Source organism: Penicillium waksmanii (genome assembly GCF_028829765.1).
Source record: "Penicillium waksmanii strain IBT 27052 chromosome Unknown utg000010l:1.0-3698451.0:1.0-3701458.0, whole genome shotgun sequence".
Lineage (NCBI taxonomy): Eukaryota > Fungi > Ascomycota > Eurotiomycetes > Eurotiales > Aspergillaceae > Penicillium > Penicillium waksmanii.
Window position 1 is genome coordinate 1,398,936 of NW_026643256.1, and position 14,756 is coordinate 1,413,691.

A 14,756-nucleotide genomic window follows, 5' to 3' on the forward strand; every position below is an offset into this window, starting at 1 on the left:
CTTTTTGTCTTTGTTTTGTAGCCCTACTTTATACCACCTATATACGCGAATGGCATTGAATCTCAATTCTTCTTTTATCAGCCTCATTCCGTCTTGCGTATGCAGTAGCCAATGTGGTAGCTCTACGCACGCTTCCTCTTCACAGACCCAGATGTCTTTTCCGACCCGGCATCCGACCCGGCAATCGGTTTGAATAGTGAGTCAAGACTTAATTGACCCTTCTTCCTATGCTCCACCTGGACCTTTTCACTAGCCAACACAGATGGAAGACCATACATTCGACGCTGAGCATCCTGTAGTAATTCAATTTCCCGATCCCGTTGACCCTGCACCGCGGGAATCGACCAAGAGGTCGATGACACTGATTTATGCGCCAATTTGTAGTTCGATCCTGTCAGGTGTGTTTCGTAGGAATTGGCATCAATTTTGCGCACATGCTATATGGAATTCAGTTAGTCAGTGATGGAAGCTGATAGTTACTCCTTTCCAGACCCAACAACTTGTTTAATGGAAAATGTACCTGATGTCCAACAATCAACCAGTGATATTCCGTGCCCACAGGCGCACCACTTCCCTTGGGCGCATTGCGCGCGCGTAACTTCTTGGTCTGGTAATCGATTCTCCACCGATAAGGCTCTTCCATTGTTTCTTTCCACGTTCCGGGCTCATATTTCCATGTAAGTGAGCTCCCGACTGCCATTCCGCTATAGAGTTGTCCTTGATAAGTCTTTAGAGCGTTGTATCCTGGTCCAGGTCCACCGACGGCGTGTTGCTGTTTTGATGGCACCACTATATTATTTGCGACCCCTTCTTCTAGTGGGGTTTCTTCTTCGTCGAGTAAACTTGGATCGATTGAATCTTCTGATGATAGGCTTTCGGGACTATCGTTGTCATTTGGCGTGAGAGGATCACTTTGTGGTGGAGTTGAAGGCGGAGCTGCCATTTTTAGTAAAAAGGTACAAATTTTGTTAATGGGAGAGAAGGGAGATTCAACTTTGAAAATTGGCTGGACTGATGGAAGAGTTGTGACTATCATAGTAGTTCATTGGTGATGTCATCTTGATGACACCGATTGTGTTGATATTTCTGGAAGGAGCGGATATTCTGATATAAATTACATCAATTGAATGAATTAAATGTAGAGGGAGCAATTCCAGAGACTGCATTAAGCGGTGGTTTAAGATTACTACAAATAACGCAATGGTTGAGACTTGTTGGAAGGGGCTGAACCTGAAAGTATCAGCATCACGCTACGTTTTGGTTATTAGAACTACATTATTGCAAAAGAGATGAATATTTCTAAGAACTACTGAGTATTTCCAAAGGATTATTAAAGACGTGATCCATCTTAACGGGCTTTCTGCAGAGAGAGCGGATAACGGCTTACAGATTTCCAAAGAGGGGTAAATTTTCGAGGTCGAGGTCGAGGTCGAGTACGAAATAAGTATGGTAAATTTAGACTACCTAATAGCTCCGCGAAGGATAATACATGACTTTCTTTCTTCCTACTATTTAGAGCCTTCGCTACGTGACTCGGGAGATTCGAAGGAGTGAGCCCAACTGTCAAGTGTTGTTGCTAACTTTGAATATTCCAAATTAGGCCCCCACTTCGAGTCCAGAGTTAGGGCTTTTCTCGGAACCTATAAATATGACAACCCCCCTCATTTGGATCTCTACTTTGGCTTATTCCTCTTCTTCCTCTAACAATACATATATATGCACTATACCAGTATTTCTTCGTCAAACCTGCAAGATATCTTCTCATATCAAACTAGTCATGGCCACGACTGAATTTGACCCCGACTGCGAAGTCAAAGGCACCGCCTTCACAAAGAAGAACTATCGCGACGTGTACCCTGCCGTCGATCCCACTCGCCCGGACTTATCTCAAGAGGGAAAAGTTGTTATTATCACTGGAGCCAGTCGTGGAATAGGACAATTAGTGAGTAATCTTTTCATGAAAGAACTTCATAATGCTGATGAATGACCAGGGCTTCGCCGTATCCTTCGCCCGCGCCAATGCCGCCGCCCTAATTCTCCTCGGCCGATCGAGCGAGGGTCTAGTCGAGACAGAGAGACTAGTCAAAGAGATAAACCCAGCTACGAAGGTTTTGTCAATCCCAGTCGACGTCACGGACGAGGCCGGCATGAATAAAGCCTTCGACACAGCCGTGGAGAAATTAGGCGTGCCAAATGTGCTCGTAAACAATGCAGGAGCACTAGTGAAACTCGACACGATCGTCAACACCGACGTGGAATCCTGGTGGAAGACCCAGGTAAGCTATACTAGTCCAGCCGCTATAAGCGACAAACCCCAACGTAAATTCTGCACAACTAATCCGGAGTAACGCAGGAAACCAACGTCAAAGGAACACTCATCGCAACGAAAGCCTTCTTAAAGCACGCAGGAGATACTCCATCGGCACCTACGACTATCATCAATCTGATCTCAATGGCAGCTCAGGGTACTGCGCCCGGAATGAGCTCGTATTCCCCTGCAAAACTGGCCGTATCTAAATTCACGCAATTTTTGGCCATGGAGCATCCGACCATCACATCTGTTAATCTGGACCCGGGTGTCGTGGCGACTGATATGGCATACAGTGTCCCCTATCTTGAGCCTTTTATTGGAGATACTCCCGAACTCGCTGGCGGCACGGCCGTTTGGCTGGCCACTGGTGACAGGTCATTTTTGTCGGGGAAGTATGTTTCTGTCTGCTGGAATGTTGAAGAGCTTGAGCGCCGGAGGGAGGAAATTAAGAGCGGAAAGCTTCTTACTTTCACCCTTAAAGGAGAATTCGGAGGTCCGGATGTTACTGTGGAAGGGAAGTAATCGAGTGTACTATGTTACGGACTGTCTTAAAGCTCTAGCTCTAGTTCAGATTTTGGAAATCATTTTGACCTCTGATCCTACATCATTATCTGAAAAGTTCGAAGAACTCCCCCCAATAATCTTACTTCGAGAACCTGAGTGCATGATAACTAAATAATAACCAACTTCTACGGATGCAAAGTTTGGGAATCGGCAGGCTTAATAATCTCAAGGCAGTAACTAGCTAAAACGAGTGATGAATTCCCAGACATTCTTTTGGAGAATCTTTCTAAGTGGCCCCAAGGAGCGCAGGAGACCAGTAACCAAATTCTGTGAGCGGTAGTATGTAACTAGCTCATAGTCGAAAACTCCACGAAATCTAACAGGCAGGCAGGGACTCGGTGTATTTGCAAGCAGAGCTCGGGCCAGAGGAGCTCTCAGGGGGCTTTTCACATTTTCAGGTCAGTTTCCATCAGGAATTGAACAAAGCACGAGGAACGTTTTTACTTACCTCATCGCCAGAGTCGTTGCCCTCATACTCCTGGCAAATAGTCTCGACATCGGTAGCACACACATTGCTCCGGATAGTGGCGGTATCGCCAAAGTTGCTGTTGATGCCAGCCAAAACGCTCCCTTCGACAGCAGTAACTCCGGAAATAGTGACATGACGCTCATACATGTCGTCACAGTTTCCACAAGAGCGATAAAGCTTTCCAAAATTGTATGCGGTGAACCCCTGGATGTTGACGGTACCGGGGCCATTGTGCTGAATGACCTTGTCCTCGGCGCCCTGGGCACCACCTCCAATGACATTGAAAGGGCCGGATCCTGTCTTCAAGGACAAAGCGTCTGTCAGAGAGAATGGAGTTAGTGAGTTTTACTTCAATTCATCCGTTTGAGATTTAACCTTCGCACACGGCCTCCCACCAAACATTTTCGATCGTGCAGGCGCCCATGCAGTGCACTCCTTCGATCTGGTCGGAGCCAATGATGAGGTTCTTCAGAGTTCCTCCATTCTCAACCCAGAAGACAGCGTCACTGTCACCACCCTCACCCTCGGAACAGTCAACCCCGCGACCATATGTCTTCATACCGCCATCGAAGGTCATGTTTCCACTGATGACCTTGGGCTCATCCAGGGTCACGCTGCCTTTGGATGAAGGAATCGGAAAAGTGAAGCGCTTCTCTAGATGAGAATGGGAGGAAGACCCATGAAGAGCCAGAGTGGTGGAAATCAAAGACAGAAGGATTGCTTTGTTGTACATGATGGAGGTAATCAATCTTCTGCAATGAAACTTTTGAAGAATAGAAGGAGTTGCCTCTCTCAGATCCAGATCCTTCTTCTGCCTCCATTTTATACCACCTCCTAATTAAATTAATATACAGCTTGATAGCATGATGAGACAGTCAGGAGAAACTGATTATCTTGGCAGTTGTACTTCTTTTCCATAATCAGTTTCAGGGCCGGTACCTGCTTTGATAGCCGGATCTTTCGCTTATTCTTTATTTCTATTCCCTAGCTCCTAAGCGTTGGTCTTGCCTCGGGTATCATAAAATATGGTTATTTGTTTACTCTAACGCCCATATGACTGGAATTTCAACTGTCCTGAATTGAAGAGTCATTCGATGGTTTTCTCCCGACACGAGTTCTAGTCTTTCAAGACAATCAATAACGGGGGCTCCTTGGTTATTGTGATTATCACTGAAGAGGCGCTGTCAGAGGTATCATCAGGGCTAATACTTCACTGCGATTGGTAGAACAATTAATCCACAACAGGGAGGCTGTGCAACGATGAAACGGTTTGACGCTTGGCATACGGCTATTGTCTAACACACAAGCATCATTTCCGGAAACTCAATTCTTTCTGGTAAAAAGAGACATTGTGTTGTTGCCAGAGTGGTGGGAAATTTACTGATCGGCAGCCGATCAGTTTTATGACCCGGTTGACTGATTCAAGTTTGTTTAGCCGATATAACCCCGACGATATTTCTGAGTTGCATAAATGAAGATCGATACTTTTTCCGACTGATAGTGCTAGGTTTCACTTTTTGAAGCCATCTAATTGCGATTGGCTAACATTAATACAATAATATAGCAAACAATCCAGCTGAGCCTTTTATTAACATTCGATGTGACCCATAGCCTCATCCATCTTTGGTTGCGGCACGTAAAAAATTGACAACTCTTCGAAGAAGAATCTTCAAAACGGAAATAGATATAAATTAAATATTGTCCCTTGTTTCCATGAATGGTCATAGTATGTAGTAATCGTCCTTATTGAAACTAAGCACGGCTACCCTAAGTACCTGGAAAGTTCCACCCGGGCAAGGAATCCACTGCACTTCCGACTCAAGCCGAGCAACATATACTAGTAGTATTCATTTCGAATCCAATCAATATAGCAGTCCTTTAAAATCCCTGGTTCTTCCAGATATTTTCGCGACAGGGCGTCAATACGCAATGTTTCTCTCAAATCCGACCTCGGAAATGGCAGCATTGTACCAGGCGTGCCGATCAGATACCCAACTAGAAGGAATGGGTGAGTGGCATTCACAAAGCGTGAACGAAAGGTAGCGCGACCGTCAGAATCCAGCCCTCTCAAGTTCCAAATCGCTTTTGTGTGATAATAAATTGGCTGAGGCTACATATTGGCCTCCGAGGCCGGAATCTGTGGATTTGGGATCATAGTCCAGTAACTTCTCATTGACAAATATCTCCGATAAAATCTAAAGACGTGTAATCAACCGAAATCAAGATGGCAGCTCAACCTTAATAAGTTTTGGAAATAAGAATCAAACATTTTTCGGCAACTCTGCACTGTATCATTCATTCATTAAGAAGTTGATGCCTTCGAGCACGTCACCCAAAAAACTTCCGCTTGGTGGTTTGCAGTCTAACGCCCAAAAAACATGTGGCAAACCAATGTAATGGTTGAGCTTTGTTGGAACGCTTAAAATCTGGACGTGAGCGACAAAATATGATCACAACGAAGGAGTTGCGACTTACCCGGCTTGATTCAATGCGCTATGCATCACTAAACCATCATCACGGATCGGATCAATATCACACACGACGATGTATGTAGCAGGAAAATCATAAATGTGTTCACTGTTTATAATGAAAAAGTCTGGATCGTCAGGACTTGCGCCAACAGACTCTGGACAAGTTAGGATTCTCTCGTTAGGTTGACCTTGACAAGACAGCAACGTACCAAAGAACGTTTTCATAGCATACGCCGTATTCAGCGGAGCCTCTGCACAATCATTGAATGACTTATACTTTTCCACATATTCACTAGGAATATGGGCAGGATGAGTGGTGATTGGAGCCAGAGCCGCCACACCACGGATCTCAGCCTTTCGACCCAATGCGACAAGCATGTTCGTTAAAGCAAGTGCAAGATGGCCTCCAGCGCTTTGTCCAATCGCAAAATATCTAGCTGCATCACCATTAAAAGTAGACGCATTATTCAATGCCTATTTATTGTTAATATCCCTAGACTTCACTGTGTGTTAACTATCATAAATAGAACTTACCCAAGTCCAACCCTCAAGCACATCCTGGAGCTGTGCTGAGCTTTTATGCTCAGGTGCCCGTCGATATTCCACTGAGATAATGATGCAAGGCAAGCCCTCAGCTACTGATTGGCAGAAACCGTCTTCGGTATCTACGTCTCCACAACACCACCCGCCGCCATGAAAGTAAACACCAACAGGCAATGGTCGTTCATCAGGAGTAGCAGGGGTATAAACTCTGGCCCCAAGATTTTCCGTAATAGAAATATCCTCTTAAAGAATTTAGAATTCCATAAATGAAGCAATACTGTCACGTTTAATTAATTGGCACGTACCAATATCGAGGCTTGCGGACCTTTTGTTAGAAGCGTTGATCTGATTTGCGAGAGCTTTGTACTGCTCCCTCATAGCCAGTGCATCTCCAGAAAATTGTGGCCTTTGACCGAGAGCTTGCTCGATCTGTTCAATGATTAGATTGGCCTCAAAAAAACGAAAGTTGGAGTTGGACATACCTCGAGCCATGATTGCGACAAGGCTAAAGCCATCTCTCGTCTGGTTGAGCAAGCTTCGGTTGACAATGCTTTTTCGTCGTTATTCTATGTACAATCTATCCGATTTAAGTTGCAAATTGCAGATAATCTAAGCCAATCATAAAATTCGCCGAATTTTTGTAAGGGCCGAGGCTTCATGCATGATGGTGATATGTAATCATCATATAATCGGGCATATTTCATCTTTCAAAGCCTCGGGTACATATTAGTAAGATGAATTGGACCTTTCAATTCTATGATTAGGGTATGTATTGTCATGATTATATGTCGTGCATTGGTGACTGCGTGAGAATTGTTGAATAATCAGCATTGAGGCGAAGTTGAGAGATGCTAGAGACCTCGGGACCCACTTTCGGTCAAAGCAAAATGTGGTCAATTAAAGTTATGCCTAGGCAGGGACTTCGGGCCGCAGGTTTTCGGCATCTTATATTCATGCCGTGGATATACTAGAGCTCGGGGGTTTCCTCACAAATTTCGTCCCTTCTTCTTTGTCATTCTAAGAGTCAACGGCCGAAAATCCATATTTTCGACCACTGAAGTAATAAGGCGCAACAGGTTTATTTCCAGCATCTGAGGGTTACGAACGGAAAAAATGGCTCTTCCTCGTCGAGATGTTCAGTTCAAAGCTCGCGATGGGACCTTGCTTCGTGGTTGGTTTTATCCGCAACGCAGCACGTCTCCGTGCGTGATCATGACACACGGGGTAAGTGTTTCCGCCGCTCTATCGCTGCTGATGAGAAACTTCTGCTGAGATCAATTGAAAACTACTAGCTGGGTGGTGTTCGGCATTATTGGCTTCCGGCCTTTGCTGATCGCTTCCATCATGCTGGCTATAATGTATTACTTTATGACAATCGGAACTGGGGAGATAGTGATGGCCTGCCTCGTCAAGAATCAAACCCACCCCTTCAGCAAGCCGACTACTATGACGCCTTCAATTTTGTTACTACATTCTCCAGTGTGGATGCTTCTTGCATTGTATATTGGGGGACCAGCTTTTCGGGTGGAAATGTCTTGTACGCTGCTGCTGTGGATAAGCGCATCAAGGCTGCCATTGTGCAATGTCCAGCTGTTTCTGGGGAGACACGATCCTTGGCATTCAAGGACCGGATCTCAACACTTTTGGATAATCGCACTTATGACGCCACTGGTACCTATACCGAGCCAGAGAGGATTCCTCTTATTGCAGATACCACGGAGGAAGCTCAAGCAGGGGCATCAAACGTGATGTTCCCCGGCGTTCATGCTTATGAAAATGTGCGGGGCTCATACAACTGCGGTGCGACATGGGAGAACTCCATCACTACTCAGACGCAGCTTTTTATGCTATCATTTGAAGGCCAGGCAATGGTACACCGTATTTCGCCAACTCCACTCCTGATGGTTATTCCGGGAAATGATACCCTTGTCACTACGTCATCGCAATTGGCCACTTATGGCAAAGCAAGGGAACCGAAGCAGATGCTTTACCTTGATGGGGCAGGCCATTTTGATATTTACACTGGAGCCTGGTTCGAAAAGAACATTGCGGCGCAACTTGAATTTTTGAAGAGACACGTCGGCCTATCCAAGAATGTCTGACAAGCGGGCGTGTTACACAATACCTTAATTAGCTGATGTATTTGCCTTCCTGCATGGTATGTTGTTTACCGCATTCACTGGCATGGAAGTCACAGAGTAGATAGATCGGTTACCAGGTCAGTAGAAGGTGCTTGGTAGATGGTATGCAGAATTCAAAGGTTGTTATAACTGCCCAGATTGGTGCATCCAGTGCCTTGTGTACTACTAGTACGTTATAAATAAACTCACTTATATAAATCTCGCTAAGGTTCTCTTTGAGACGGAAAGAATAGAGACTCCGACCTTCAATACAGACAAATATTGAACGTGGAATCTTGCATGGATATTCAATGCAAGCCAAGAAATTTTCTCCGAATTGGTGACTGGGATATTGGTCTTACTCAACTCCACCTCTGAGCTCTCTTTTTCGTTTATCCCAACCGACCTGGTTGAAAGTCCTTACACCGACACATACTATATTCGATTTATTAGTATGAAATTGAAATACCAAAAATCCCCGAAACGTCTTATAATTTACAAATTATTTGCAAGTAGGCACGGAGAATATATACAGATAGATGCATACTACTAGTATAATGATTTCTTGCCCTTGTAATCAAATAGTTTCCCTCTAGTAGCAAAAACATTGCTTTCTAGCGAGTGTTCCTCCGACAAGCAGCAGGCTCTTTGCTACGTCATAGTTCTTTCTGAACATTGACCGGGCTGAAGACAATTGCATCCCTGGGGAAATAGGGCTGAAGTAGGTAGGTGTCCCAGTACATCCAAACATGATGAAATTGTAGACCTTCGGGGGTCTTCTCGGGGGTAGTGCTGGGACCTATCTCGCAGGTCATGGACAAGGGAATACTGACGGTTGGCGGGGCATTGATATCACTGCCGGGAGCCCAGATATGTCGAGTGACCTGAGCAATGAGATGGACAGTCTCGTCATCGTTCTCCAGTTCCCAGATTGAGATAAAGTCGTGTTCAAGACGAGCGAACTGGCCGAATAACTTGATAATCCATGGCCAAATCTCCGCACCACAATAGTTGACGCCGTTTTGGTTATGAAAAACCGCGTTTTTGGAATAGAATTGGTGTTTTTCATAGGCGGTAAGGTCGGATCCTTTGATAGCCGTCGCATATGCTCCGTAGAATCGCTGGGCTGGGGTTTGTGGCCCCTTCGTAGCCCAATCTGCACCGGAAAGGAAAGACTTGAGAAAAGGTAGAGGCATTATGACTTGCAATCAATCAAAAACACCAAGAAATAAAAAAAAAAACCGTCTGTCTCTCATAAGAGGCAGTGCAGTGTCTTTTAACAATTTGAACCCTTTCCCGCGGGAGATCTTAAAGAAGTCGCAACGCATTTTAGCCCTAGCTTGGATAGATGTTTGTCGCAGCAGCCCTGGAGTATACTCGTATTCCGAGGCTCCAAAGTCTACCGTTGATTAATCATCCTCCGGGCCGGTTCGGCTCGATTTTTCTCGGAACTATATTTGAAGGTTGAACGGCTAACACTTGACTATGTCTCTAGTATTATGTATGATATAGTGATCTTGTGAACCCCTACCCGGTATTTCGGACATACTAGTCGCCAACCACTAACTGATGGCCCTGTCCGCGATTCACTATATCCGCGAATACTAAGCGAGTCGGTCATTCTTGCTAATAAAGTGGATTTCTGGTTGCCATATTCTTACGATGTGGGGCAGCCGAGACCCACAAATTATGCCGTGTCCGAGTCCTCGGCAAGTACTAGTAGTCCGCTAGATCGGATTATTTCATCGCATCTCTCCCGAGGTATAGTATATACCACCGAGGCTCAAATGTCCGATTGATTACGCCACAAGGGATGAGGACTGTGTAGTTCCTAAACACGATTGTCCATTTTGATCATCTGGGCACTTGTAGCATACTTTTATATTAAGCCCGACCCGCCACGACTGAACTGGGACATATTGTCGATTGATCAGCTACCCACCGGTCCAGTATATCAAGCCACAATGCCGCTCAGCTATAAGGTCTTTTTCAGCAAACGCAACAGCGCTACCCGAACTGGCCCTGCAGGGTCCGATCATCTCAAATGGGTTCCCACAAGTTCTACACTTATATATGGAGAGAAGGACGCAGTTCTAGTTGATTCTCAATTGACCCTAGAAGCCTCCAAGGAATTAACGAACTGGGTTGTGGCTAGCGGGAAAGAATTAGTCGCTATTTTTGTCACCCACTCACACGGTGACCATTTCTTCGGCAGCTCCACACTTCTCAAACAATTCCCAAAGGCCAAAGTGATCGCTACACCGGAAGTGGTTTCTCGAATGGCATACGAAACATCTCCGGAAAGAATGGCAAGCTTATGGGAAAAATTGTTTCCTGGGCTACTTCCGAAACAATTCGTTGATGCGGAGCCTCTGGGTGGTGACGAGTTTGAGCTAGAAGGAGAGCAGTTAAGGGTGGTGAAATTGGGACACACAGATACGGATGAAACCAATGCACTGTGGGTCCCATCAATTGGATTGGTGGTGGCAGGGGACTGTGTATACGCCAACACTCATCCGTACCTGGGCGAATCAGGAACAGAAGAGGCCCGCGTTGAGTGGATAAGGGCGTTGGATAAGCTCGCAGCTTTGAAGCCTAAGGCAGTGATTGGAGGCCATAGTGACCCCAGCAAGCCCTTTGATCCTGAAGCCATTCAGGAGACCAAGTTGTACTTGGAAAACTTCAACCGAATCGCAGCAAAATATCCCAAAGCTGAAGATATCTACTGGCGAATGTTGGAGCTGTACCCAGAACGACTCAATCCTGGATCTGCCTGGGCTGGGGCACTTCTTGCAAAGCGGGACTGAATGTGAATGAAAGGTGCTTTATACGCTGTGCTCCCTACCTGTTGAAATCTCAACGTCTCCGGCGAGTCTTTTCTGGGGTTTCTAGTGCTCGGTGCCCAGACGAGGGGGGGTTTTTTATAGCAACCTTACACAAGTCCTTCAGCGATACATGATGTGGATTACTTGCTTCACATAGTCAATCCAGGTGCAGCAATAAAGCATGATTCGAAACATCGAAATAATTTTACGGTATACGGAATTATTTTCCGGCAGTCAAGTAGTAAGAGTATAGCGGTATAGGTGATTTCGAAAATTACTGTATTAGTTGAAAGTAGAGGTTTGGTGTCTAACAATATTAACGTGTTTCATGTCAGCGACTATGCACTCAACTACTAGGATTGAAGTTGAAAGATTTCCTAGCTTTAGCGGTGGATTTCGCCGGTTCGTTCTATTATTTACTAAGTCTGATAGAGCAGAGCTAGCATCTAAATGATATGTTTATATTCTCGTCTAGAGGCTTTCTAATACGGGCGGACGGACACAGATGACTTGCGGTGCAAGTGAGATCTTTACTTTTTGTTCTGTGTATACAACAGGAGGGAAGCCCACTCGCCGAATGATCCGCGTACCCCTAGCAATCCATGAAAAGACTCAGTAGTACTAGCACTCGTCCACCTAATTTCAAGCGCATCATAATCTGAGCGACTTCTAGTTAGCCGGTCTTAAGGAAACCCAACATACTTAAACCACGTCCTGTCCAGCCCCTACATTCTGCAACTTCCGCCTTCGGAGCATCTTCTTAGCCCCGTTCAGACTCTTCATTTTATCCGATACCTTCTTAATTTTTGACATGCATCTAGCATCTCAATTCATCATAACATAGCCCACTACGTTGAGCTGAATATACACTGGGTTTTTCCCCGGACTTTCCCCACTCCCTCCGCACTCCTCCACGCTGAGGCCCCCCCACGCAATGACGGAATATACCCAGTTCAAGTGCGGCACGCGACGATCGTCCTACCAATCATCGCTCTAATGAGTGCGAAGGAAGGATACCATGCTACAAATGGCATTTTAAGCGGCCGACTCTATGATCGCTCGGCGTCGATTTGGAGCAAGGAGCTCGCTTGGTTTGCCGTATTTGTATTCCCCTCATCGACTTGCCGCAAGTTAAGCGTCAAGGGGGGGCCGAACCCGATTTAGCCGGATTTGCAGTTATTGTCCTTGCTTGCTAGCGTCCTGCAGTGGGGTCAGTATAAACATGGCCGCGCAACCCCCACTCCAGTGGCCTGATTTTATCTTTGCCTTTCATTTTGCTTGCAAACCACGGATACCTTGCGGGGCATACCCGTTGCTTGTTTGACTACACGCTACGCAGAGCTGCATTATTGCTGTTGTTCGAGAATGACGAGTGCACCGCAGAAAAAGAGTCGGCCCTATTTCGGATTGACTGGGGGATGGCTGACCTTTTGGGTGACGGTATACCTTCGCCAGCCAATTCTCATCCTCATTTGACCAAGCGCTGATAAATTGAAACCCCAGGTTGCTTGCGCAACTGACATGACCCTCTTCGGGTACGACCAAGGCGTTTTCAGCGGCGTGGTAATCACTGAAGATTTCCTCGAAATCCATGATCTCGTCGGGCCGACCAAAACCAAAACCTTATCCACGGTGACAGCAATCTACGACGTTGGTTGTTTTCTTGGGGCCATTCTGGCTTTTACAATTGGTGAAGGTCTTGGTAGACAGAAGACCGTTTTGGCGGGAACTACCATCATGGCTGTGGGGGCCATCCTGCAGGCGACATCTTTCAGTTTGGAGCAAATGTTTATAGGGCGCATCATATCGGGGTGAGTTGAACTTGTTCTTTATTGCAAATCGTTGCCTATTAAGCCCATAATTTGGGATGCAGAATCGGGAATGGCGTCAACACTGCGACAGCCCCTGTGTGGCAAACTGGTAGGTTCTCTCAAATGACTTAGCTTGGCTAAGAGAATAACATCCTATCTTTGCAGAGACCTCGCAGCTTAAATGGCGAGGAAAGCTAGTAATCCTCGAAATGATGATGAATATTGCCGGCTACGCCTTTGTGAATTGGGTTAACTACGGCTTATCCTTTGCAGGCGGCGCCATTGCCTGGAGACTCCCACTCGCATTGCAGTTTTTGTTCCTCTTTGTTTTGTGGTCCACCACCCCTTGGCTCCCAGAATCACCTCGGTAAGTGACAAATACTGGAATTTCGATACAAAGCTGATTCTCAAACACCGCTAGATGGCTCTTGGCTCACGGCAAAGAGGATGAGGCTGTAGAGGTGATCAGTTGTCTAGAGGCGAAATCGCTTAACGATCCTTTTGTCATTGCACAACGCAATGAAATAAATTTCACCATTGAATACGAACGTGAAAATTCCGTTCGGTGGCGCGATCTGTTGAAGAAGAGCCCAAATGACACAAACACCCTTCGCCGTCTTCTTCTTGGCGCCGGCAGCCAATTTATGCAACAGTTTGGGGGTATCAACATTATGTCTTACTATCTGCCGACCGTGCTCAAAAGTTCCGTGGGATTTTCTGATGAGATGGCACGCTTGCTAACCGCTTGCAATGCCATCTCATACTTTTTCTTTTCGGGGCTCGCTGTCCTGCTAGTTGAGCGAATGGGACGGCGAGGCCTGATGCTCCTTTTGACATTCGGCCAATTTGTGTGTTTCCTAGTAATCACAATTTTGCTTCGTTATGCGGATATATACCCTGACAATGATTCTTATGGATCTGCTGCTGTTGCTTTTATTTTCCTGTTCCATGCCAGCTTTGGTGTTGGAATGCTGGGCGTTCCTTGGCTTTATCCGACAGAAATCAACTCTCTACCTATGAGAACCAAAGGCGCAGCAATTGCCACTGGAACTGACTGGTAAGAGAAGAAAACTGCCTATTCCATTTTTAGAAGTTGCTCACCAAGGTTATAGGCTCACCAACTTCATAATTGTGGAAATCACCCCCATAGGGATTCAAAACATTGGCTGGAGATTTTGGATTGTGTGGACAGTGACCAATTTCCTGTTCTTGCCTATTATATATTTTCTCTATCCAGAAACAGGTCTGTCAAATTTATCCTTGATTTATACTTCAAGATATAGCTGACATTTTATAGCCAATCGGAGTCTGGAAGACATCGATGCTTATTATCGGACAAAGCCGTCTCTCATTGTGGTCGGGGATCGAGACGCAGTTTGCAGAGGCCGACCGCAAAGATATATCGATCATGAAGAAGAAGAAGAAATCAAGCGAACTGCTGCGGGGAAGGGTATTGCTCAGCCGGAGCTTGCCGAGCATGTGGAATGGAGCACTGGTAATGATGGCAGATGATCTTTCCAGAAAATATTCCGGAGTACTTCGAGCCCTATGCCCGGAGTGCCTACTATAAAAGGAAATCATAAACCTTGAACACAATAGTGATAACCAGCAATGATATTTCAGCTAAATGAGGAAAGGAAAT

General features: G+C 45.8%; 8 protein-coding genes across 8 annotated transcripts; 4 read left to right on the forward strand and 4 right to left on the reverse strand.

Moving 5' to 3' along the window:
- Positions 1-122: 122 nt before the first annotated feature.
- On the reverse strand, positions 123-943 carry N7481_012489 (uncharacterized protein; the record flags this gene model as incomplete). Its single annotated transcript, XM_057271708.1, has 2 exons — positions 123-437; positions 521-943. 2 exons carry the CDS (start codon positions 941-943, stop codon positions 123-125), a joined length of 738 nt encoding a protein of 245 aa, XP_057115896.1.
- An 834-nt stretch (positions 944-1,777) lies between these two features.
- On the forward strand, positions 1,778-2,833 carry N7481_012490 (SDR family NAD(P)-dependent oxidoreductase; the record flags this gene model as incomplete). The annotated part of the gene is made up of 3 exons (XM_057271709.1): positions 1,778-1,942; positions 1,992-2,276; positions 2,354-2,833. 3 exons carry the CDS (start codon positions 1,778-1,780, stop codon positions 2,831-2,833), a joined length of 930 nt encoding a protein of 309 aa, XP_057115897.1.
- A 358-nt stretch (positions 2,834-3,191) lies between these two features.
- On the reverse strand, positions 3,192-4,077 carry N7481_012491 (pectate lyase; the record flags this gene model as incomplete). The annotated part of the gene is made up of 3 exons (XM_057271710.1): positions 3,192-3,257; positions 3,324-3,661; positions 3,720-4,077. 3 exons carry the CDS (start codon positions 4,075-4,077, stop codon positions 3,192-3,194), a joined length of 762 nt encoding a protein of 253 aa, XP_057115898.1.
- Positions 4,078-5,605: 1,528 nt separating this feature from the next.
- N7481_012492 (alpha/beta hydrolase) lies at positions 5,606-6,873 on the reverse strand (the record flags this gene model as incomplete). Its single annotated transcript, XM_057271711.1, has 6 exons — positions 5,606-5,630; positions 5,820-5,970; positions 6,025-6,289; positions 6,350-6,600; positions 6,664-6,787; positions 6,841-6,873. 6 exons carry the CDS (start codon positions 6,871-6,873, stop codon positions 5,606-5,608), a joined length of 849 nt encoding a protein of 282 aa, XP_057115899.1.
- Positions 6,874-7,471: 598 nt separating this feature from the next.
- Positions 7,472-8,460, forward strand: N7481_012493 (alpha/beta hydrolase; the record flags this gene model as incomplete). The annotated part of the gene is made up of 2 exons (XM_057271712.1): positions 7,472-7,582; positions 7,651-8,460. The coding sequence occupies 2 exons, from the start codon at positions 7,472-7,474 to the stop codon at positions 8,458-8,460; spliced, it is 921 nt and encodes a 306-aa protein (XP_057115900.1).
- A 674-nt stretch (positions 8,461-9,134) lies between these two features.
- On the reverse strand, positions 9,135-9,674 carry N7481_012494 (uncharacterized protein; the record flags this gene model as incomplete). The annotated part of the gene is made up of 1 exon (XM_057271713.1): positions 9,135-9,674. One exon carries the CDS (start codon positions 9,672-9,674, stop codon positions 9,135-9,137), a length of 540 nt encoding a protein of 179 aa, XP_057115901.1.
- Positions 9,675-10,442: 768 nt separating this feature from the next.
- On the forward strand, positions 10,443-11,285 carry N7481_012495 (MBL fold metallo-hydrolase; the record flags this gene model as incomplete). The annotated part of the gene is made up of 1 exon (XM_057271714.1): positions 10,443-11,285. The coding sequence occupies one exon, from the start codon at positions 10,443-10,445 to the stop codon at positions 11,283-11,285; it is 843 nt and encodes a 280-aa protein (XP_057115902.1).
- Positions 11,286-12,668: 1,383 nt separating this feature from the next.
- N7481_012496 (sugar porter family MFS transporter) lies at positions 12,669-14,626 on the forward strand (the record flags this gene model as incomplete). Its single annotated transcript, XM_057271715.1, has 7 exons — positions 12,669-12,743; positions 12,807-13,114; positions 13,177-13,223; positions 13,280-13,481; positions 13,536-14,171; positions 14,227-14,357; positions 14,412-14,626. 7 exons carry the CDS (start codon positions 12,669-12,671, stop codon positions 14,624-14,626), a joined length of 1,614 nt encoding a protein of 537 aa, XP_057115903.1.
- Between the last annotated feature and the right edge of the window lie 130 nt (positions 14,627-14,756).